The 25,306-nt window shown below is 36.3% G+C and overlaps 1 protein-coding gene across 2 annotated transcripts in view; it reads right to left on the bottom strand.

Moving 5' to 3' along the window:
* Nucleotides 1-4,511: 4,511 nt before the first annotated feature.
* The window catches only part of PPP1R21 (protein phosphatase 1 regulatory subunit 21), a 29,944-nt gene continuing 9,149 nt past the window's right edge, over nt 4,512-25,306 (bottom strand). For both annotated transcript variants that reach the window (XM_026845246.1, XM_026845245.1), the window contains exons 8-22: nt 25,147-25,199; nt 23,805-23,954; nt 20,682-20,783; nt 20,519-20,607; nt 19,534-19,670; nt 18,429-18,521; nt 16,455-16,582; nt 15,920-16,072; nt 15,050-15,142; nt 13,662-13,895; nt 12,123-12,158; nt 10,824-10,940; nt 9,796-9,894; nt 7,649-7,777; nt 4,512-5,726 (exon numbers count right to left, since the gene is read on the bottom strand). In XM_026845246.1, coding sequence (XP_026701047.1) covers nt 5,697-5,726; nt 7,649-7,777; nt 9,796-9,894; nt 10,824-10,940; nt 12,123-12,158; nt 13,662-13,895; nt 15,050-15,142; nt 15,920-16,072; nt 16,455-16,582; nt 18,429-18,521; nt 19,534-19,670; nt 20,519-20,607; nt 20,682-20,783; nt 23,805-23,954; nt 25,147-25,199 — 1,643 coding nt within the window. In that variant the 3' untranslated portion in view covers nt 4,512-5,696. The remainder of the gene's footprint in view (nt 5,727-7,648; nt 7,778-9,795; nt 9,895-10,823; nt 10,941-12,122; nt 12,159-13,661; nt 13,896-15,049; nt 15,143-15,919; nt 16,073-16,454; nt 16,583-18,428; nt 18,522-19,533; nt 19,671-20,518; nt 20,608-20,681; nt 20,784-23,804; nt 23,955-25,146; nt 25,200-25,306) is intronic.

Genomic DNA, 25,306 nt, shown 5'->3' with positions numbered 1-25,306 from the left:
TCTTAATTGGAGACAGAACACTTGTTGATAGACTTATTTTAACTCTTTGCTCTACTACTTTGCCTTTTTTTAGCAATAAATTTCTGCAGAAGTCTCTTATCTGATAATTCAAACCAAAATGCAAGAGCGCCAAACTCTTCTCTCCCTCTCATTTAATAAATTAATTTTCCACTTTGTACTATTGCTACTAAAAAACCCTCACAAGTTTAGCATATTCACCATTTAAGTACCATATATTAAGTACATCCAAACTGGTTACAGAAATTTAGCATACTCATGTTCTTTCTGTGAGAGATTGAGTGCTCATTGGCTTCAGATGCTCTTGAATTCCTGGGCTGGATCAATAGTCTTAGAGAGACTTGTTCAGACTGAAGATAAACCAGGCTTTCCAGATGCCAAAAGAAACTTGGTAAAATTGATTCCCTGCAACCCAAGGCGAAAATTTGCTGCATCAAGCATGCTATATACACTTTGAAAGTCACTAAGTAGAAGGCACATAAGGAGTGCAGCACCAATTCCATGAGTACAGCTCTTCCTTATGCAAAAAGCTGCAGTTCACAAAACTGCACTGAAGTTTTCATTTCAGACTTTCAAGCTCATAACTTCATTAAAATAATCTTTATTGAAGCGTTCTGCATTTACTATTCAAGCACAAATTGAAGCCTTCTAAATCAGGGAGGAAGGAAAGTTGAAGCTTTTAGTAGAAGGGCAGACAAGGATGAAGACTTTTTGTAATAGAAGGGGTGGGGTGTGTGTGTGTGTAGTTTTAAGGTCTTCCCATACTCATTTTAGAAACAATGAGCTTTATACAGATAAAGTTTGCAAGAAGCTACATGCCACCATAGCCTAGCTTCCAATTCATTAAAGAATCCCTAGTGCTTGAAGTGACTGGAAGCTACCTGGAGTCTTTAATTCTGTGGTTTTAACTCTACTCAGGACCAACCTGTGTTATTTATGGGAGACCATAAATACAGTTTTGACACCAGGCCTGGATTTCAAAGGCTACTTCATTAGTTAAGACCTCATCAACTTACAAAGTTTTGGGCTTGCAGAGTGAATGGGAATTAAAACCATACAGATAAAGTGTGATTTCTACTGTTGTCTCTGCAACTTCACATACAAAAAGTTTAAAACTACAATTCTTATAGGGCTGTTAGCATGGTAGCTTGCCCTACAAATTAAGCCCAACGAGAATCACAGGCTTCTTATTTTGCAGCTCAGCTGCGTAACCTCAGTATTGCAGCAGCTATTTGCACTGGAAGCTTCTGTAAGAAGCTGAGCGGTTTTGAATTAGCACTGACTTGTCTAAAGCTGCCTACACACGCAGCAGAGGCAGACAATGAGAACTGCCCCCAGGCCAGTTTCCATGTGGTGGATTTCGTAGCCCCAGTCAGGCCTTGGTTCAGAAAGGTCCCCAAAAGCTCTTCTCTGTCCCCATCTGTAACCAAGCTAGCAGTTCTGCACACAAAAGCAAGTTTGTAACTCTCTGATTAAAAGAAATATTCAGGAACTAGGGCAAACGTGGCCTCTTGTAAACAAACATTGTTTTCATTCACTGCTGAGTAATTTACTGCAAGTATAATAGTAACAAAAGCAGAAAATGCAGAATAAGACAGAACAAGCATTCTTAATAGTGGCATCTAGCCTTTGTGGGAGGAAGCAATCAGACCTCTGGTAGCAATTACATTTTTTACCACACTAAGCTTTATTTTTATTATGACCCTGTTGTTGCTAAGATAGTGCTTTCAAATTACCTTACATACATACTGTGTTAAAGAACAACGGGCTTGCCCGGTTTATATAAGGGCCAGGTGGTTCTCCAAAGTTTAATATATCACTGGATTTATATTTTTTTAAAAAAGCATTCACATTGCTCAACCAAGGCAGTAAATAACTTTCTCTAGTTTCATGATAGGTGATATGTGGATATGAAGTTTATTTCCTTTCACTGTTTGCAACCAATGCCTTGTATGTCTGAGCAAATCTGTTCTTTGGAGTTGTAGTGAGCACTGTTGGACAGTGACAGGTCCCTGCTGTGCCCAAAGTCATCATCAAGGAAACATGCTGGGCCAAAGACCTCTCCCCACCAAAAATTCAACTCATCTGTCAGCAAGGGAAGATAAAGTAGAAAGAGCACAGGATTAGAAGTGAAGCTGTCTTGGTAAAAAGGGGAAAGACCTGTATAAACAGCCAATGCATTTCAACAAAGATGGGGAAGCAATGTGTTTCATTCCCAATACTGATGCTGCTTGGAGTGCTACTAAATCACACCTAGTGTGAAGATCCCAGCACCACTATTATTGAAATGCTGAGCTGGTTAAAGCTTAATCTGAAGGAATTAGCAAAAGACATTCCAAACACCACTATATTTAAATCAACACTTCAGATGATCGGTATTTAAGTCACAGATGTACAGTTATGAATGTAACAATTTAAAATAATCACACCATTATTTAAACAGCAATGAGGTAACACCCTTGCACAGCTTATGACAATGTCAGCCTAAGGCTCCTGTTTAAGAAGTTAATCTTTCAGGCAAGGAATACTCCAAGAGCTTAAGGCCTTTTGAAATAGCCAGTGTATTTGGTGGTTAGCGGGTACTTTCAAATCTCATGAAGCAGTAGTTCTTAAGACGGCAATCTTGAAGTTAAATTCTTTCTAGGTTATAGCAAATACTTACTTTGAATATGCAGAACAGCTACTAGGGACATGTTTTCAAAAATCTAGGACAACTAAACATTTTGAAATCTTTGGAAACATCAGTATAGGTGGATTTTTTTAAAAAACAAACATGCATAAAGAAATTCTGAAGATCCCACTACTAAAACCATTAATAGTGCTGTTACCTGAATTGGCTATTTATTCATGGCTATGAGAGATTATTGATGAGGTGCCCAACATTACAGAGAAATTACACACTCTAAAAATGCTTTAGAAGCTTGTGTGTTACAATGAACTGTCCATTAAAGACTAACTAACTAGCATTAGGATGTTTCTTTAACCCTGGTTTGTTCTAAAGATTCTCCTACTTTACAAGTTTAGTCATTATTCACCTGATTAAGCCACTAGGAAGTCAAGAATTCACACCGTAATTATTTTTAACATTAATTCCAGTATTAGTACAATTTATTTGCCCAAATTTTGTGCATTCTGTAATAATCTGCACAGACCATTTCATATAGACAAAGTAGTTTAAATCCATATTTGTGGAAAACTTGGCAGTGAAGAATTCATCTTTGAGACAGTGCTGAATACAGCCTTCAGCTTTTTAGTAGTGTAGCATTGCTCAGTAACAATTTAGATCTTTAAGAGCACTTGAGATACTCAGAAACTGATTCAGAACCCCCTGGTTAGCAGATAAGCACAAGCTGGTTGGACATTTCCACTTGTTCCAGCTTCTCATGTCACCGAGTTAAATGTAGTATTCTATGCCCCTTCACAGCATTATTACAACAGTATCCAAAATACTGTTTTAAATTTTTTTCCCCCAAGATTCTGTTTTTGTATATTGACAGTTTACAATTGTCTGGAACTTACTTGAAAACATTTCCTTGAAAAACCAGGCAGCTTGAGTGATCAAAATTGTCTCTTCTGAACATGTTTACTACTAATTGGCAAGGGGGACACCCGTAACACACTTCCAAATAGATACTGCAAGGAAAAAATGCTAGTATACATTGGAATTGTACCTAAATGCCTCTATATTCCATATTAGTTCCACTTTTGATGTTGAGTATATACTCTGTTGCAGAAACAGTCTGAGATAAAAGATACATTTAACTTTAAGCACAGATTTAAACACTCAATCTTCAAAGCATATTTGTACTTAGGCCTGTCAAAAAATGGCATAAGCAAAACCTTTTTGTGAATGCAGCCACCTAGGAGAAGTAGCATCAGTAACAAGTTTAGCAATTTGATTCAGAGAATTAAAATAACTGTACTGGTACCTTCACTGCAAGATGAAAGTCCTCAGAATAGGCAGCTTCAAAAATGACTGGAAGAAAGAAATTAGCTTCCAACCCCAACTGAAACAGGTGAAGCTCTATCTGCTTCAAATAAAAATGTTTTTTTTAACCACTTCAAATAAAAAGTAAATGCTTCCCAACTCTCATTAGCACCACCATGTAGTTTTTAATTCAACATGATGCTAGTAAGAAACCACGCAGGCTCTCCCCATCTCCCTCCCTCCTCTCCAGTTTGTTTACCACATCCATTTTGTCATTAAAAGGAAAAACTGTATCTGAACAGTTCCACCACTGCAACCAATACTTGTTTGCCTTTGAGCAGAGAAGAAGGTGAGAAGTGCTAACGTGGACTCTGTGTACTTTGCACACGGCAGTATTAGGTACAGAAATGCAACCTGGCCCAAAGAAAGAGAAGCACTGCTAAGAGTAACTAGGTTTTTCTCATCATTTAAGTTCACCTCACAGGAACAGCTGTTAACATCTCACCACAATACCACACTGTGAACCTGGGTATAACCGGAATTAAGAAGAGAGTCAGGCTGGTTTTGTGTAGTTGATTTTATTATTACATACTAATAATACATATCAACACAGCTGATACCAGAGTAAACCCTTATGAGACAGGTAAGTGGCATAATGTAAATTATGGAACAAAAGATCAGTGTAAAGTGTGGAGCAGCACAGCAACTGATTAAAAAAAAAATAAATCAATGCAGTGAAAACTCATGGTATTAGACTTCACTTAAAAAATCATCATCTTAGGAGAGGCCTAAAGTTCACAAACTTCCCAAAACACAGGAAAAGTCATGTGCATCCCCACAGTGAATCCATCAGGACTTAATTCCAAGAAGACTTTTTGCAAATTCAGTGTTTATATCTTCTACATATTTCATATTCTTCTTTACTGTAAGAGAGCACAACAAGCTCATCTATTCTACACACATACCATTTCACTCTTTTAGGGCAAATTACAATCACAATTTCCTCTAGCTTTAAACAGCTATTTCAACCAATATATATACATATATGTGTAAACAAAATGCCTAAGGGCTTAAAGCAATTTCATCGAAGTATCCCAATTCAGCCGTTTGTGCTCTTTACTTCAAAATCCAAAGTGCCAAATACAAGCAGCAGAAGTTTCCACTATTGCAGTCTAAAATAAAATAATGATCCCATTTACTTGTGAGAATTTATAGAAATAATTTAATGCCACAATTCCAATTAATTCAAAAGGGCTGAGAACAGGAATAATATACTTACAGTAACTGCACAGCTTGCATGGCCAAAAGAAGTCTGAAAACTGATTTTTAAACTGTTATTAACAGGTAAGGGAATGTACCATGGTGACAATTTAATATATAACTCAAAAATAGACAACTACTGCACTGATCCAAATTTGTTAATGCATAATCACATTTGAAAATATACAAAATCTGAAGTTATTACATGAAATTAAAACCTGGTTTTAAAAAGTGCACAGTAAAAACTGAAGGTAATTACTATATAAATTATCCACAGAGTGTGTGTTTCCTGGTTTAGAGTCAACATAAAGTTCTGTTTTATCTGTTATAAGTTCTAAATATTTTAAAGCCATTTACAGAACCAAATCAGATTTTACTAGACCCAATAACCACCCTCTGCTTCCTGGAACAAACAGGAATTGGACAATGAACATTCACTATCTGCATCCTGTGCAGCAGCAGCTTCCGTAGACCATTGATTAGCTGTAAGCTATCGATTTTTGTTCTTTTTAGAATTGCCCTGCAACAAGAACAAGTTAACATAAAATATAATGCAGATAAGAAAATCTAGACAGATAACATAAAACCTAACATCTGATAATTTATGCCTATATCAAAGAAGTACAGCCAAACTGAAAATAAACAGTCCATAGGCTTTTAATAATGGAAGCCTGTAACTGCTTGCTCTACAAATCCTTCTATCTTTACAGGCATAACAGAGGAAAGTAACAGATATATAAAACAAGCACAAACAGTACCTTACTTCAATTAAAATCTGTGGAAAAGAGACATTTGAGTTATGTCCCAAGACACTCCATTGCATTAACACCATTGATATTGTAAGGGTAGTGAAGGCAAGTGAAATCATAATTCACCCTTTAGTGATATCGCAAATATAAGCCTTATAGGGTAATTGTGTCAAATTAAAATCAATCCCCAATTCTATCATTTTGTTCCAGAACAAATTTAATTTTTATTTGGTTTATACAGAATATTCTTAGTTTAGAAAATAATTTGTTCTACAGCTAACCAATTCACATTTGACTTGCAACAATTCCAGGAAATAAATGTGTAGCTTAAAATAAACTTTTGTGCAATAGATACTTCCTGGCAATTCTGTCTTCCTATTTCCTTAAGGTAACATTTGTTTCTAATCTATCCAATCACTCTTTCCAAGTGATAATGGCTTAAACTGCATCATTCTGATTTCCACCAAATCATCTTCTACATATCATAAGATCTAAAAATCTGTGTCTGCTGTTGTGAGACTTTGATCTACCTCCTTACAGAGTACCAGTTCAAGTCTTAACAGTATGACAAGTGAAAAATTCCAGAAAACATTTTATGGCAACATGCAGTGCTATGGTCAGTATGCAGCCAAGAGCTTCCCTCTCAAAACACAAGAGCTTATACACCAAAATGTAATTTTAAAGATTACAATGCCAAGTCAAACCGCTCAGACATCTGAAGAAAAACAGTTCTATATGTGGGGGAAGTTTACTCTAAACAGCAAAAAATCACCATCATGGGACCTTTAATCAAAACACGGGGTTTTTTTTTAATCCTTCAGTGAAATCTGCTTCCATGCATTCCACAATTAAGGAGAATAATGTGAGTTTTTTAGTTTCACAGCCAGATGAATGAAGGGTAGAAGCCTTCACAACATTTGTTCCTGCCTAGAACCATCAGAATAAGATATAACATGGTGTAATCACTGATTGCTTGAAACAGCAGACTTCTGTATTTTTCATCATTAACATTAAAGTAATGTTTGATGTTGAGGATATACTCTGTTGCAGAAACAGCTTGAGATAACAGATAGATTTAACTTTAAGCATGTTTTTAAACACTCAATCTTCAAAGCGTATTTTTACTTAGGCCTGTCTAAAATGGCACAAGCCCAAACATTTCTGATAAATGGGTAGACTCCTTGCTTGGAAAAAAATTTAAGTGTGCATTTTAAGTTCACAGAAGAATGTAAGTGGCAATTCTTTCATTCCTACAGGAGACACATATGTGTTAGAATGTAGAACAGGAAAAAGAATAGCTGCCAAGAACTGTGTATGTTACAACCAAGAAAGGAGTGAAGTAAGGATACTCCTACCAGTAAGTTAATCATAAACAACTGGTATCACTACCTGGATTTGCAAATAGTTTTATTTTCACCACATATAAGCAAAAAAAGGTGCTGATCAGAGGGTACACTTTGAAATCCTACTTCGAAGCAGTGACAAAGTGTTTGTTCTTTCCCACACATGTGCTTTGCAAGAATTTTTTCTTCACTGAAACATGCAGGACCAGGTTTGGAGTTTTTTTCCAACTGGCCAAGAATAAGAACCTGTGAATTGGTTTGTTAAAGGGTAGCACAGCAGAAATGCCAAATGCAATCCACAAGACCTCCAAGCTGCAGCCAGTGCCTAATGTCAACACCTGGCAACTTACCTTACTAGTCATCTTTAATGTATCAATTTCCTCCCTTTGTTTAGTTAAGGTTTCATTCATACTGCAGAGATGGTCACTCATCATACTTAACTGATCCTCATAACTTCTTTTTGTTGTCATCAATTCATCCTAAGGGGGGAAAAAACCCAAAACCACAGAAGCCTATGTATATCAGTGACAACTGGCAAAGCAGCCAACTTCTATCTCCACTTAGTAAGCTACACTTTTGATGCTGAATGTGTGCAATTAAGTTAAACCATTGAAAAAAATAAACCCCTTTATGAAAGAAAGTCAGTAGCTATTTTTATTTTACATGTCTCATACATGGTCTGTTCCTCTTGTTTTTGCTCTGTTTCCTTTATAGTTTTTCCCCCACTTTTTATGACTTACATAAAAGACTAGCAGCTAAGTCTTCCAACATTGCTTCCAGCCAAGAAACAAGTCAAGTTTATAGGTTTAGATCATGGCCTGTACATGAACGTACATGGCATAAAAAGCTGAAGGAATCAGCAATCCACATTCAGTTGCAGAGCTACGATCTCTCTAGGACTCGAGAGACATGGTGGGATAGTATACATGACTAGAACGCAGCAATGAAGGGATACAGACACTTCAGGAAGGACAGGATAGAAGGGGAGAAATCATGCTTTATGTTAAGGAGTGGTTTGGTTTGAAGACTATTAAGATCTCATAGGCAGGGATCAGAGGAGAAGAACAAGGGCGATAGGGCAGGGGCATCCACTACAAGCAGATAAAAATCTCTCAACCCCAGACCCTGATCCTCATGAGGGTTTTTAACTACTCTGACATCTCCTGGAAGGGCAACAAGGTGCAACACAAGTGATTCAGGTGTTCTCTTGAGTGTGTGGTAAAGAACTTCTTGATACCAGTGATCAATAGGCCTAAGAGATGCTCTCTGCTGGACCTGTTACTCACAAATGAGGAAAAGCTGGTCAGGGATCTGAAAGGCTGCAGCAACCCATGAGTTAGTGGAATCTATGACCCTGAGGGAAGCAAGCAAGATGAATAGAAGAATTACAGCAACCCTAGATTTAAGAAGAGTAGATTTTGGCTTTTTCAAGGTCTGCTTGGCAAGATACCAGATAAAACTGCCCTGGAAGTTAAAGGGGCCCAGGAAAACTGACTGATCAAAGGACAGAGCAAAAGAACAGTCCAATGCTTAGGAAGCAGAGCAACTGTGGCAGGCAGCCAGCATGGCCATACAGGAAACTCCCGATTCAACAGCATGATCTGAACTCTCCCTGCTCTGACCAAAGGAGGGGACCAGATTACCAGTATTATGCAGACTACTAAACATACAAATGGTGCACCTGCTATCTTTTCTCAGGAAGCTTAACATGTAATTGGAGATGAGCATCTCATGCTGATCTGGGTGTTGATTGTGGAATTTGTTAAAGGGACAAATCAAAACAGCACTTTGTGTTTATGAACAATTACTTTACGTGAGTATCTTTATATTCACTGCCTGGAGTGAATATGGAGCATTCTAGGTACCTGCCATCTCAGACAGGTGAGCAATAGAGGTATGAACTAAATATAAAGAAAACATGAAGGCATTTATGAACTAAATATTTATATGTACTCTGTTTTACTATTGGCTCCTTTCTCAGCTGTGTGCAAGGGAAAGACAAAGGGACAGAACATTCACAAGACATCTAGGGTAACAGTTATCTATTGTTAACAACGGCTTCTTACAGATTACACCAAAGTTATTTTTGCTTAATATTAAGCTATCCATCTCAAAAAAACCACCCCAGCATTTCCAAAGCTTTCAGTCCCACGTGCTACAAAGGATTAAGACTTTGGTGTATCATCTGAAATCAGTCACACAATCACACTTTTTGATAATAAAATGACACATTTTCATAAAAAGCCTTGATATCAAATGTGCTAAAAGACAGGCTTGGCTACTATACCCTTTCCCTTACAAGCATATTCCACTTCATCTTTATACCTGAGATTTGAAGTGTATTATTTAACTCTCTTCTCTATATACAATTAGAGTTTTTAACCTCACATAACCTAGGACCTAGTAAAGGCATCACCATGCTCGATGGTTGTAATTTTTCTCCTCCAACCTCCTCCTCCTTACACATGATTACAAAATGCATCTATTATATACTTGCCTGTAATCTACTGATGTTTTGACTAGCTAGTTTCAACTCTTCCGTGAGTGATTCCTTGGACTTCTCTGCTAAAGACAGTCTTTTGGCAAGTGCTCGACACTGTCAATCAGAAGAAGATAGGGAGGGTAGAAGGGAGAAAAGTTAGCTTCAGAGTACTGCCTTGTGCCATCTTTAACTGATCACTTTGGACATTGCCATCTTTCTGTAATCATCAGATTTCAAGAAACTTAGTCAGAGCTTGTGCATGTTTTTAAATGCAAAGGTAATATAATATTTAATATTAAATTTAAATTGCATTTTACAGAATTACTATACTGCCAATCCTCTAAATAGCTTATTTTCACATAATTACTAGGAAATATTTCATAAGTAAAAAAGCAATACAAACAACTCACTTCATACATTGCTCAAATATCAGGGAAAGATAGTTCTTCCATACTATGTCATCTACCATTTAAAAAAAATATATTTAAGAGGATTTGCTCTGTCAACCTGGAGCTTTGGTATATTCCACATCAGTTAACTACACAAATCAAAATGGACACTACTTCCAAAAAAAATTACCTCATGAGATGAAAACAGAAAACCATAGATACAAGGAATTATTCTGTTAATTCTTGAAGTAGAACTTATGCCTAAGAACTAAACTTCTCAGAGGAGAGCTGTTTTCATCACTTCATGAATACACCCAAATATTTTTGAATGACATCAGCATCACTTTAAGATTAAGTCAGAACTAGCATGGTAACTAAAGCCAGCTGCTTCAGCTTATATGAACAAACCTAGACATGACACACATTACACTTAAAACACCCAAGACAAAGCTAGCAAAGGATTTATTAAAAAGAAGTCTTTCTAAAGTATCCATTTTTATGTATACTAGACCACAGCCAAAAAACATATTCCAGGAACAGATTTTTATGAAACATTATGTTCCATTTTTTTAAACTCACTCTTACAACAGTTGCCTGTGGAAAGTTCAAAAAGGAATTTACAGTTGTCATTACAGACACTGCCTGATTGCTCACCTCAGCATGAAAGTGCACTGATTTGCTGTCAGCAAGCTGTAGATGAGATGTAAGTTCTGCTATCCTTGCCATATAGTGGTTTTTTATCAGGTCTTCACGAGACTCAACATCTGGAGTCTGGCAAAGCAAAAATTCAAGTAGACAGATATTTATGTTTAGCAGACTGAATACTTGCATCACAGCATCATCCTCTAAACTGACTTTTCTTCTGTCCTTAGGCCTGGCTGCTCTACTCAAGAGCATTAGATTCCCCAAACACAATAGACAAATTACAGCAGGTGACTCTACAATTTGTCACTCTTACTGTGACTCTTAATGTGAGGTTTCCTTAAAGGACAAAGGACTAACTGCAGATGTAAGAAGTTAGCTTGTTTTAAACATATCAAGTCTCCGATGAAGATGAAAGTCCACTACAGAACTGAACTGCTCTCATCTACATAAAAACTTAATGGCTTTTCCCAGCAAGAAAAAATTCCTTCATATAACTAAATTTGAGAAGCTCACAACAGTCAGAACTATTTCTGAAGTTGCACATTCCAGAAGTTTCTTTGGAGATCTGAACTTTAAAAAAAACCCAAAAAACACAACCCACAACTCACCAATTTACTGTAAGTTAGAGTAACCCACTAGAGGCAGCTTTCACATGATTTGTCATTACCTTCAAATTCAGCACTATGCAGTAGCTTTTAAGAACTTACTATCTGGCCCTGACCCCTTTTTTAATCATACCTTCATGAGAAAATACACATCAGTTCCCTGCAGTATCAGTAAAGGGAAAGCACTGAATATTACTCTGCTAAGTTCCTGCTGGGGCAAGTGTTACTCTACAGCAGTGTCAAATCAAGAGTTAACATTTCATCCCACAGCTGGTATGAGGTTTCTTTCAGTGTGACCTCTGGTTTGGGATAGCCTGTACTTAAGTGTTAATCACCAGGCACTACAGTGAGCCACTTTTTTTGCAGCTTGAGCCCTTCCTCAAGAACTGAGGCTCAGAATGCAGTTAGGGTCACTGAAATACAGACCAACACTTTCCTCAAATTACAGAGAGCAGACCTGGACCACAGCTCATACTGCTCAGAACTGCTTACATAAACAAAAGATATCAGTTCACTAAACAGAAGAAGAAAATTAAGAAAAACACAGGATTTCATAAACTTGAACACAGGATATGCAAACTACATGGGTGACTCATGACATTATACAATACTGTTCCTGGTAATTAGACTTCTGGAGTAAGTTTAATGAATTAGAATTGAAGTATTTACCAGATGTACTTTGATAATGCTTAAAACAGATTACCTTTTCGTTATCAGTAGTTATAGTCAACATTCCAATCTGGAACAAGAAAGAAAATACACTTAAGTGAGAACTGCAAAAATAGATACCATAGCTGCAAGTCATTTCAGCTTCAGTCATAGAAGGATTTTAAACAACAAAAAAAAATCTTGCAAAAGTTAAAACTAAAACCAAATTTAAGTACTTTCACCTATAACATAAACAAGGGTACTAATATACCTGAATGCCTTGAACAGAATTAAAGCTGACACCAACTCTCCAAATATATCCTTTGCCTTATGATGTACACAGGGGGAAAAAGCAATAAAAGCAAAAAGACACAGCTAGCTTGTACGATTATGCAACTGCTCAATTACATGAAACTATTTCCGAGGTACATTAGTACATTGAAACATTACTTTTTATATTTAAGAGCAAGGAAAGCCAACTTGGATTTCCTGAGTACCTTACGAATTCCTTTCTTCCCACTTTCTAGTAAACTACACTGACAGTTCAGCGTGAAGCACTGACAGAACTCTAGCAGAAGGGTGTATGACAATAACTAGTTTAATGGAAAAATATCTTCATAGAGCATCAGAGGGTTTTTCTCTGATCTCAACATGACTAGAGATTTAGGTTTATGGGAAATATTTATACAAGATGTTGACCTGTGAATTACATTAAGCACTGTCACTAGAAAAAGCCATTCTCCTCAAACTCCCAATGGATCAAATACAGGATAAAAACCTGAAGATGCCATTTTACTTCAAAACTGAGGATTTCAAAACAATCCATTGGTCATTTTTATGCTGGAGCAGGAAAGAGGAGAAAAAAAAAATTGAGTGCTGAGCTCAGTAGATTATTTCTTACAGATGACATCCCTGTTAATACCACTTCAGAAGTGGCAATTCAGAGGAAAGGCAAACCTCTTTTAAAGACTCATAACAAACAGGAAAAAGCCATTTACCAACACAGAAGAGCAAGGACAGAACATATGCCATATCCAAAAGCAGTTACTGAACTCAAGCTGTATGTACTTATGAAGGTTACGTAAAAATTAGTGCTCCAGAGAACACTGAAAGCTTGAAGAGCTTCTTCAAGTTTAAATTAAGCTATAGTACACTAACCTGAAATAAGTCTCAGAACCAATTTAAAAATACTAATTACCTACTTCCATTTGCTTTACCATACCTAAAGATGAAAGAGGACTGGGAACTCTGAGCTCACCCGAGATATGCGCTACTTGCAAGGCTTCCTAACTACACTGTCAGAAAAAAAACAAAAAAAAAACCCACGCTAGAAGTTATTTCCCCCTCAGTCATACAAGTACAGAACTATAAAAATATCTCCATGATAGGAGAGAGTGAACAGAGTCTCAAAATCCAGGAAGTTCCAAACTCTGCAGAAAGTATTAGCAGGCCACTTTGCAAAATACAAGGAACTCAAGCATGAATGCATTTCAACACAGTCAAAAAGCTTTCATTATTAGTGTTCCACTGATCAAATAGTACTACTGCTAAAGAGAATGGATTTTTCCTCTATTGAAAGAAGAAGGTCACTTACCAGACTAGTACTCTTAATAGGTTCCCTCGGACTCTTTCCTGTGGTTTCCTTCTTTTGTTCAGCTACATTTGGCAAAACAGAACGCTCTTGTATTGCTTCAGTTAAATGTCCACTAAGAGAGTTCTTCAGTTTTTGGTTTTCTTTCTCTAGCTTTATTTTAGCTAGCTGGGCCTCCAACATCCAGTGTTCTTTTTCTTGTTCAAGTTTTGCAATTTTCTCCAAACTCTGCTGGACCTTTAGGAGGGAAAGTTTACAGTCCAGGTTATTGAACACAAAGGGGAAAAAAAGCCACACAGAAAATGTTTGAAGACAGTATTATGTTAGACCATTACATAACCAAGGTAATGAATAATGCAGCAGGTAAACAACTACCAATTTGAGCTGTATGCTTAACTGTGGTCATGTATCAAAAATGACCGTGTTATTAGTCTAAAACATGCACCACAAAAGTACAGGCTCATAGAAGCAACAACATCATATTAGGTGAAAAAAAAAAATAAATGTGAAAGATGTGTGCTTGGCACTAGCACTGTCTTGTTCTATGCTAGAAAGACAAACAATTCTCTCCCCTCTCAGCTGCCCCACCTCACAGAGACGGAAAAACTCACTTGTCCTGATAAGAAATCAACTATGGAACAGCACACATCATATCACTCCACGCATTTCCATTGAAATTCATCTCATACCTAGTAACACACTTTGAGTATTGGCCACAACAAGAAAACCCCAAACAAATCAAAACAAAACACTGAAGTCCTTTTCTTCTGTAAAAGTTCGATGATGGTGACTCAGGCAGTCAGAGCATTCAAGCTAATAAGGAATTTTTAGTATTAATCAGTTAGACACATTATATGAGATACCATTTTAGATACCAATTTTTAACCTTCCTCTGTCTCACCATCCAGAGAAAGTAAAATATACACACATTGCAAGAATGATAAAACTATCATCAATTAATAGATGCTTATTGAAAAAAAAATCATTGTTCTTAACCAGTGTTAATGAATCCTGCATAGTTCAAAAAAAGCACTCAAAACAGTACATTAGAACTTAATACTTCAGTATGCCTTATTCTTGTCTCCCATTTTGCATTTACTTGAATTAAAGATTGCCCGACTTCTTATATTCAGAAATTAAAATATCAATGGCATAATTCTTTCTTTTATAACTACACATACGTTCTGCACATACAGAAGTAGTCTTGGATTAACTAGCTTGACAATGATTAAGTTTTACTTTCAAAACTCTACAAGACATCTACAGTCTAATTTTAAGCTTCAATATATGCATAAATATGTACAAACAACCACATTCAAATATGGAGACTATTTGATACTACTTTACCTTTATATATAACATATATGTTAGTAAAATTTATAACAGAATACCTGTTGTGCAAGACCTTCTCTACTTTCTGTGGAACTCAGAAGAACTCTGCGATTGGCTAAAGCCTCTTCATAAGGCACTGAATCTGCACAAGGCTGCACAAGGATAAAAGAAACCTCAAAACATGTCTCACAGTAGATCAAAATATGTACTCTACATTTATTTTCTTATTGCCATCCTTACTTTAATAAAAGGAAGAAAAACATCTTCCAAATGTTTACCAGCCAGTAGAAAAAATGTTTAGAGCTCATAAACAGCAGCACTCCAAAATTAACACCTGATTAAAAAGTGCTCAGAAAAATCCAAGGTGTTCATTAATGATCAAATGCATCTTAAAGTCCATTTTAAGGACATTACAGTAAAGGGATTAATAACAACTGTTAAGCACCATCACTAATTTGTTAATTTCAGCGAAGACAACAGGGAGATCTGGCAGTGTTCATCCCTTTGGTTCAGTTCATTTTCTCCACAATACCTTTTTCAGCTCCTATTTTTGTTGTTGTTCCTCTCCACTGTCTTCCACTGAATGCAAGTATAAGAATATGATATCATTCACTCCATATTGTGGTGAATATGGGAGGAAAATTAAATGAGCAGCTATCCTCTTCTCCTTGGAGTCTTGGCACAGAAATCATTAGTGGAAATGGGTAACAGTAGAATTGGTACATGCCCTCAGTTGTGAGGGCAACTATGCTCTCTAAGTTTTTCAGCAGCATTATTGCTCTAAGGATTCCATTTCCTCAGCCAAAGACTCTCATTCAGAGATTCTCATCCATTCCAAATACTGAAATCCTTAGTTGGTATTCTCTTTGGCATAACCAGCTATCAACAGAACTGTGCTTTCTCTGTGCAAGTACATTATCTGAACAAACCTTCTTCAAAGACTTCATGTAAGCAACTGCCTTTTTCTTGTACTGCAGCATACACTCAGCTGAAAGAGGGCTGATGAACTCTGTTCCTCCTTTAGGGCCATAGCTCAATGAAGTAGTGAAGTGATCCAAGTTGTTGCTAAAGAATGAGGCAATCTAGACACATCAAGAAAAGTCACTTTTCGAATTATGTTGACCAGAAAGATTCACCAGAGCAATTCCTCTTTTAAGAGAAAGACAAGTATTTAGTGAAATTGGACTTCACAACAGGAATTTCAAACAAGCTCTTCCACATAACTTAGACCACAACACAAAGCATTCTCTTCACAGTATCTACTTTTATTGCCCAGTTCTTTTTAAATTGGAGCCTGAAAATATCTTGGAACAAACCTGATACTACAGATTATTAATAATCAGAGGCACACATAGATTTTTCAAATTAATCAACACAGATTTTTGTTGGGTTGTTGGGGTTTTATTTAAAAAACAAACACTTGCACAAGTTTGGGCATTACACTGAAACAAAGATATCCATTACCTTGCCCACTCCATTTGTTAAAGCCACAATAGAAGATAAAATACAGTCATTTGTAGTTATGAGTTTCTGTGTGGCAGTTGGAACATCTTGTTCTAAAGTAGCTTTCTGACTGTAGTGCTTGGAAATATCTAGAAAAAGAAAAAAAACACATTTATGTTAAATTATGATTTTTGTCTATTTCAGCAACCATTTTCAAATTCAGCTTATCTCAGGCTTTGAATGCTTCTCCCCTCTAAGTTGTGTAAAAGTTTAGTCCAGACACTCTTAGTTCTTCAATATACTGCTGCAGACAACTGTTTATGATCATAAGAAATAGACATTATGCTTGCTACACCAGGCACAATAAAGGCATATATTTAAGTACTCTGTATCCCAAAAATCATAGCTATGTAGGGGATCCAAGCTCACACTAAACTAGCACTTCATTTCACAAATATACTTTCCATTTCCATCAATTTTCCTTCAGAACACTTAAAAGGAGAATTCTTAGTCATGTTCAATATCTGAGTGTTAAGCATATATGACTTAAGGGAAGAGTATTTGAATTCTGTCAGAGCAAATCTAAAAGGCTACCAGAAGTTTAGAATGCTACTTTCTACATTCTAAAATTCTTTCAGGCAAATCTAACAGAACAGTCTTCAGAGAGGGAAAAAAACATAACAACAAAAACTTTCAAAGAGTCATTCACAAAAACATCTTATCTTAAATAATCTAGTTAATTTCAAAATTTAAAGAGACTCAAGTACTTATGTAAGAACAAACATTCTCAATTTGGCCTAATTAAAAATAAGTAATTATTTGACAAGGGAACATTTTGCACCTGTTTTACAATACAGTATTATTGCTACAGAATGGAAAAATCCCAGGTCATTACCACCATAAACTATAATTTGAAGCAATCTTAAACAGTTGGAAATTAGTTTGAGTTGGGAAGGAAGGAAGAAGTGACAAATCAATCCTTCTAGAGTATGGGAGTGTGAGATGTTAAGCACCACATTTCTGTTGCTAGCTAATGAATTTTACTGACAGTTTTCTTCAGTCCTTCACTTAATTTTCTTTATTTAATTTGTTAAAGTATAAATCAGGCAGATTTATACATTAAGAGAAAGTATTTATTAATAAACATCTATTTAAGAGCTAGAAAACTCTTGGTTTAGTGTCTTGTTTGTTTGAGGTACAATCTCTAACACATTCTTTTTTTAAAAGAAGGACTCTGCAAAATGGGACCACGCTATTGATGCTATTACCAAAAGAATTGGAAAAAATCCAATTTTGCTTAAAATTATAAAAGCTTAATGTTTAAACAGCTGACTAGTATGAAAACAATTCACCTATACATATTATTTTCTCCCTGGAAACAGATACATGTTACAGAAATTCTAAGATATACAGAAACATAGGTGTTTTAAAACTCCCTGAGTTTTAACCGAACATCACTTCACTGAAAATGTAACATATTCATATTGTCCTGATAAAAGGAAAGTAAGCCATTTTCAAGGAGGAAGTTAAGTTTCAGAAATAACGCAGACTTCTTAAGCTTTGGTTATATATTCATGTTAAAAATAGTAATCAACGTAAAAATAGTAAGGAAAAATTCCACTTTGAAGGCAGGTACTAGGTCAACAGTACGTAAGCAGGGGAAAATACATACATTTAATAGGATTCCATTCTGTATGCTACTTCCACTAGAGCAATGAAGTTCAGAAAGTAAAGCAATACTGCTCAGGAAGATCAAGAGAGCTACAATGAAATAATCCAGCAATTTAGAATAACAAAACTAACAGAATGGAGGTGTGAAAAACCTGCACATGTGTCCAAAACAAGTAGTTAGTAGATTTAGCCTCTTATCTTAGTTTGTGAAGGCAAAACAAACCAGATTTATCACATATTACACATTCAGCATTGTTACAGAGAATACATGTGTTAAACAGAAAGAAACAGAGCTGAAACATAACAATATTCCTGTACTCTCACCTTTTAAAGTATCATGAAATCCATGAAGAGTTGCAGCAATGTTTGTAAACACCAAGCCATAATTTGTCCTAAGAAGGCCTTCTGGTTTTGTACCTAAGAACACCACACAGAAAGGAAAAAACCCAACACTAAGATTTTACCATGCATGAAAAGTTACCTTTGAAAATAATCCAATTTCCACCTACTAGAAACATTTGTATGGAGTATAAGAATCATAAACAGATTCATTTACTTAAGCTTTCCCTTCAATTTCAAATGGATATATATACCAAATTTTGCCAGAATAGGCAGGTAAAAGACTTCCAAGTTTTCTAAATTTCATTCAGATTTTACAAACATCAACTGTTTTGGTCTTAAAAACCAATTATGCATGCAGAAAGATTTACATGCTCACTGCTGTAGGAAGGACCATCTGGGTCCTTCTGAAGAGTGAAGACTGAAATAGCCTGAAGCTATACAATAACTGTTTCCTCTTATTACTTAAAGTATGCATTTGAAGATAGTTTCCACACACACAGAGACAAAGATTCTAACTGGTTTTATTTAATTATTAGTATGAGTTGTATTTAATAGTCTTATGAACAGGAGGAACTGGAAGTGATAATTAGTAGTAAAATGTAGTTTATTAACAATTTCATGATTAAGAAAGGGCAAAAGACTACTGTCAATCATACTATAAAAACCTAGAGTCATTTCTTCTCCTCTGTGGTTAACTATGACTAAAATGTGGTACATATGACTGCTTGGTAATTTCAAGGCCTGCACCATGCCCATGTCTATCCAGAAGGAAGAGCGTGGAGCATTAAGGAAACATTCTTCCTCAGCACACTCAGAAGCACACTTGGTCTCCCAGCCTGAATAAAGGAAGGTCTATGAGAGTGCATACTGCAGAACTCACTTGCTCCACAGTTTAGACAGTACATAAAGATTAGCAATAATCCTGTTTTCCTCTATCACAGAGGTGGCAGTTTGCATGTATGGTTTAAAAAACAAAACAAAAACCCAAAACAAAAATCAAACCAAAAAAAAAACCAATATCCACCCAAAACAAAAACTAGAATCTTCCAGGCATAATGTAACGAACTCAGCCAAAACTAGCACTTACTTGGTAACGCAAGAAGACTAACATATATATGTAGCTTCTCGAAGACTGCAGTGAATCTTTTCATGTCTCTGTGTAGCTCCATATTTCTAGCTCTTAAAGCAGCTGTGCAAAGAGAAGACTCACACTCTTCTTCCAAACTAGGAATATATGAATTATTTTTTTTTTACAAGTGAGCAATTATCTTAAAAACCAAGTTCATGAGCTTTGAAGTAGATATCTAGTATTCATTACATCCTCAGTCCAAAGCTATAATAGACTAGGAATTTATTTTAGAAGGGATAACATATCAGAGTAATTTAGCAGTAAATGAAAATTTCTGTGTGCATGTACTATCCACACTCTTGGGAGCTTCAATCACAAGCCAGGAATGGTTTACGCTCATGGCAAGGAATTGATGGCATCAGTTTAAAGACCTTTTCCTCTACTACATATAATTTAGCTTTCACTTCCTAAGGAGCAGAACAGGTATAGAGAAGGCATAAACCAAGCTTTTTCTTCCTTAATGCAAAACCTCTTTTTAAGCAGTTATTTGCACTAACAATTCACCTCCCTTGGACCCACTCAGGAACAAAGATTTTCACTTCAGAATGAATGTGCATCTGGCCAAGTTCTACTACATTTCTATATTTACTACATGATAAATAATCTTCTGACAGACTCAGGAAATTAACATGTATTATACCTGAATAGTATCGATTCTATTGAATAACATTAAGAAACATTAAAAATCTGTGCAGTTTTTATTAAAGTCATCTGTGAAGGGGAAAAAAAGGCTTTAAAATACATGGATTTAGCTCTAATGCCCAGCTGAAAAAAAAAAAAAAAAGCATATCCTAAAGGCTCAAAAACCAGCAGGAAAAAAAAAAGTTCTGCCTTCTAAGCCACAGCACTTTAAGGGCTAATAATATTTGAGTTGTAGGTGTTGACAATGCTGCATACCTGACACTTAGTGCCCCTTTAATTTGATCTATCAAATCAGAAGTACCTTTTTAACTGATAAGGAAGTATCCTTCTTAAAAAGCATAAGTAGGAAGCTAAATGTTCTGAGAAGGCGTTCAATTTCACAGCTGTTTCCTGGAAGGAAAAACAACACATAAATATTTTTGCTCTGTAAAAATCGTTTTTGATACTAAAAATAGAAATCTTACCAGGACTGTCACAGTATCTTCTGTAATACTGTCGAACAAGTGAAGCATTCCTTCCTCCAGAGGGCGAACATACGAAGCATTTTCATGCAGATACTGTGAGAACTGAGTACAGAGATTTTAAAATGGTGCTTGCTGAAGGCTCTTGCAAACTGTTTCAAGTTAACAATTGAACAGTCCACTTTAGCAAAGCACCCATCATCTTAAACGATCCCCAGGACGTCAATAAGAAGATATAACAGTCAAGTGATGTACCGTAACCTCTGCTACATGACACAAACACACACACCTTGAAGGAAAGTGAGAAATAGTGAAGACTACAATTGGAAGTCCAAAAGAAAAACCCATCTAGGGCTTTGCCACAGCACCCTATCTCATTTTAACAGCCATGCACAGCACACCAAACCCTTCTTAAATTTAGACATTCTTGCATTCCTCGCTCAACTCCATCAAATTAAGGCTAGATCCATGCACCATTAAGCCACCAGAATAAGCTATCCTACCCTCCTCCCAGCTGTTTGCCTCTCAGCCCTCATCCTGTGCATCAGCACAAACATTTGCACAGTTATGCTATGCTGTGCAAAGTACTGAAGAACTAAACAGAGTTAAAACTGAGAGCAGGAAATATATTTTAATCTTAATCTGTATCCAGTCCAGTTTTCAACATGGGTCAAAGCTTACTTATGCCCAAGCAACGGATGGTGCAGTAACTAATCAAAGCAAGAATTTCTTACTTTCAAGAACTATGACAGGTTTGGGCAATTATGAAACTCTGGCCTCACAGAACTGCCTGACTTTACTAAAAACTGCTTATGTATACTCTATGGCTAATATTGCCTTCAAAAAAGTATACCTGAGAACAAAGTTGTTTACTCTTACACACAATCAAAATGTAACAGTGCCACCAGCTTTCAGGTTTGATACCACACTGTTACAAAAAGCTTCTTCCACAGATTGACAGAGGTAGTCAAAAGTGATCTTGGCTTTTACTTTATCCCACGGAAAGATACCTTCACCTTTGATTATTTATACCACAATAGTAGCTAAAGACCCCAGGCAAATAGGGTACGAGAAATTTTAATGATTTCTTGTATTATTACAGTGCAGTAACACAGTGTTAACAAGAAAAGAGAGATGCCAAGCTCTCATTCATGCATGCACAAATCTGGATGGAATTAGGGAAAATTCCTAAATCTAAGAAGGAAGAAATAACACATGCAGAACACTCCTGACTTGTGTTGCAAGAGAGAGGACTGGAGTTATCTGGCATGATGCTGAAGACCCAGCAGAACCCAGCAATCCAATACTTAAAGAGAAAAGGAATACTTGAACCTGGAAGGGAATTGTCCACATCTACTTTGAGTGTTTGGTGGGGAAAATAGCTTGAAAGCGCCAGACAAGACCTGGAGTTGGGGAAAAATAAATCAGTGCAACTGTGCTAAGCTACTACCTGACACTTATCTAATTTTCTCTACCACATTAAGGGGAGGTTTTTGAACCACTCAGTGGAGGAGCTAAGATCACACTGAGAACACTTGCCAAGCAAATAGATAAATTAATCAAAAATACAAGAGCAACAGCAGCTTCAGTGAGTGATAAAAGATGCTTCACCACTGGAAAGTCACGACAAAAGCCCTGAGAGGTAGCCTGCACTGAGGCAATTAGGTCATGAATACACAATGGAACAGACTACAAGAGACATAATTATGAAAACAAACAAAGCCTGAACTCCTGACTCAGAGTCAATTATCAGAAAAGGAGAATCAAATTACAGTTCTGATTAAGTTGAATGTTTCAGCTGTGTAAAAGCACTTCTCTGCTGAAAGGCAACAAAGAAGTATTAACTAGGACATTAAGGAAAAAAAAAGCATGAGAAGTGATGTCTAAGAAACCTGATTTTATTCCCTTAATGTAAACTGCGGTAGTGTCTGTAGAATCCAATCATCACGCTGGGCCACATAAACAGGGAGACACAGTTTCTGCCCTCAAGAATTTGGAAGATGACAAAACCTCATAGTTTTCACAAGAAGGATACACTATTTTGAGTACGTTTGATGGCAGGATCAAGAAAATGTTGTTCTCAGACTAGACAACTGAGAAGGTAAATAGAGCAGGATTTCTCTAGCGAACAGACACATTCGCAAGCATATTTGTTGCCTACAAAGAGATGAAAGCAGGTCTTTCCAAGAACTGGAAAGTTTTGTGATAGTTAACATTGTCATTACATGCATTGCAGCCATGTATGAATGCAAATCACATCCATCTTGGTAGCTTAAGTCTGATCCCTACAAACTACTAAATTGAAATTACAGTCTGAATCAGTTGCTGTCATCCAGCAACTTAAATGCACATAGGTCCATTTGCGCTATGAAGTCAACAACTTCGATGTTAAAGTAGTTTTACTCCAAAGCATACATACATGCATCCCCACACAAATCCTTGTGCACAAAATTCTTTTCTATGCTTCATAGCAGAGAAAGTCAAAAGATGTAGCTTAACAGCTCCGAATGACTCCCAGAAAAGTCTTCCCATGGAGTTGCACAGAAAGAGACAGGTCAGGTTTCTAATAATTTCAACAAGCTTTACAAACTTGAAGCTTCAGAACGCTTACAGGAAAGGTCTTTATACAAATAGCCCAAAATCAGAATATAAAGGTGGTTTCTGACAAGGGAACAAAGTCCAAGTTCTCTCCTTCATAAGCCTACCTAGCATCTGCATTATTTCACATTAAATACTTTAAACACAAGACCTTCTGTCTCAACATCTCCCATGCTCCAGTGCATTAACTAAGTCAAGCACCTATTTAGCAGTGCAATATTTGTGTATTTTAAAATCAATCAGCTGAACTTTTGACAAATGCTCTTTAATTTAGCACTTAAAAAGCAGAGCCTTGATTTGACTATTATACTGCTCTTACGGCAGAAGCACAGGGGAGAAGGATTCTCTGCAGCTACACCTTCATCCAGATTCAGAGAATTCACCCAACAGAAAAGACTTATGCTGGAGAGGCTCTGTCTCTCAGACACACACTCATAGCATTCCAGTAAAGGTAGCAGAATTTGCATGAATTATTCACTTATGAAAGTCTATGTAATTGATTACACTTGTAGCTGAAAACTGTGTTACCTTCTGATTTAACGGTGATATAGCATCTGTTGCAGAATCAATGGGAAAGATCTGTACCTTCTGCTCAGTGTATGTATGGAAGTTCAAAAGAGCTGTTACAAGTTCTTGAACAAAAGCCAGCGCCTGGCCAGCAAGGTCTCGCAACTTCAGCTGTAAAGACAGTTATAAAATTATTATTTTTGACTTGTACCTATTTAAATATGAAAAAAAAATAGGGTTGGGTATAAAAAATTGCTATGAATGATTTTTTTGTTACTAGTTCAGCTTAAAATACATAGCAGCAGTTATCTTTAAGTTAATTTTTAGTTTATGAATAAACTGCAATGTCACACAGAAGGGCATGTTTTTCTATGATGAAAAAGTAAGTTTTTATTTTATACAACAGGTGATGCTTTGCCTCTGCTGCATTTCTCAAACTACAGGCCACCAGAACAGTTAAGAGCTTAGCACAATTATAGAAACCATCTTTGAAATTAAGATTTCTAAAGATCAATAGACCAATTGCTGAAAACAGCTCAGTTCTCTCAGTGTGGTGATTGTGAGGAATTTGTAATACCTGGTTGTACGGTAAAGACCAATGAGGTTTTCTCCCAGAAAAAGTGTTTGCTTCTCTAACCAGTATCACAATTCTTACTCTCCCACCTGGACAGAACTGAGCTGCTGCTTGTGAATAAGGCTGTTCTGTGGTTTTAGTGCAGTAAGCAAGTATCCAAGAAATTAACCCAAAACAGAACATTCTGAAAAAGCAAAGGCAACACACTAATGACAAATGTCTAGTGACAAGTAATATTAACTGGCATTCTAGCATACACACCAACATAAAGTTTCCAAATGCAAACATTCTTTGGGGCTCAAATGATGTGAGTGAAGAAGTTCAGCTTGAGGGAAAAATGAATTTAAGATACCAAAATTACCTTTTTTCAACAAAAAGCTTTAGACCTCTAACGTAGTTTTAACCAACTTTAAAAATGCAAAGTTCAAGTTCTAGCTTACTGCAGGTTGGCATGGTAAAAGAATGTTTCATGTATCTTTAGTAAGGGACAAATATTAAACTTTTTTGCCATTCTTTTTAGAAAGGCATGCCTGAGTTACTGCCTACAGTAATCATCAGCCAGTAACCAAAAGATTAACTCTCATGAAGTGAGATGAACTTGACTTCTCGATGTAAGAAAAAATTAGACTACCTTTGAAAAGCACAAAGGCTCTGTGGACAGACATTGGAATATCGCAATAGTACAAAGTCAGGCTATCTTCTGCCATTGAGTCACAAGAATAATTGGTTTTATTCAGTATCTGTGCAGAAAGTTGCATCTTTACATATGAAACCACAAAAAGTGATTACCTGGTATCTTCTGTTGTGTAACGGTACATTCAGAGCATTGTACTGATTAGATCCTACAGGACAAAAATTGAGTTACATGCACTTAATTGTGATTTTTTAAGAGACACTTATTGGTAAATACTGATTTTTTTCTAAAATATAAAATCTAATGGCAGTATTA

The sequence above is a fragment of the Athene cunicularia genome (assembly GCF_003259725.1).
Source record: "Athene cunicularia isolate RWA chromosome 3 unlocalized genomic scaffold, athCun1 chr3_part1, whole genome shotgun sequence".
NCBI classification, from domain to species: Eukaryota; Metazoa; Chordata; class Aves; order Strigiformes; family Strigidae; genus Athene; species Athene cunicularia.
Note: the sequence above shows the minus strand (reverse complement) of the source record. Positions and strands in the feature narration are given on the sequence as shown.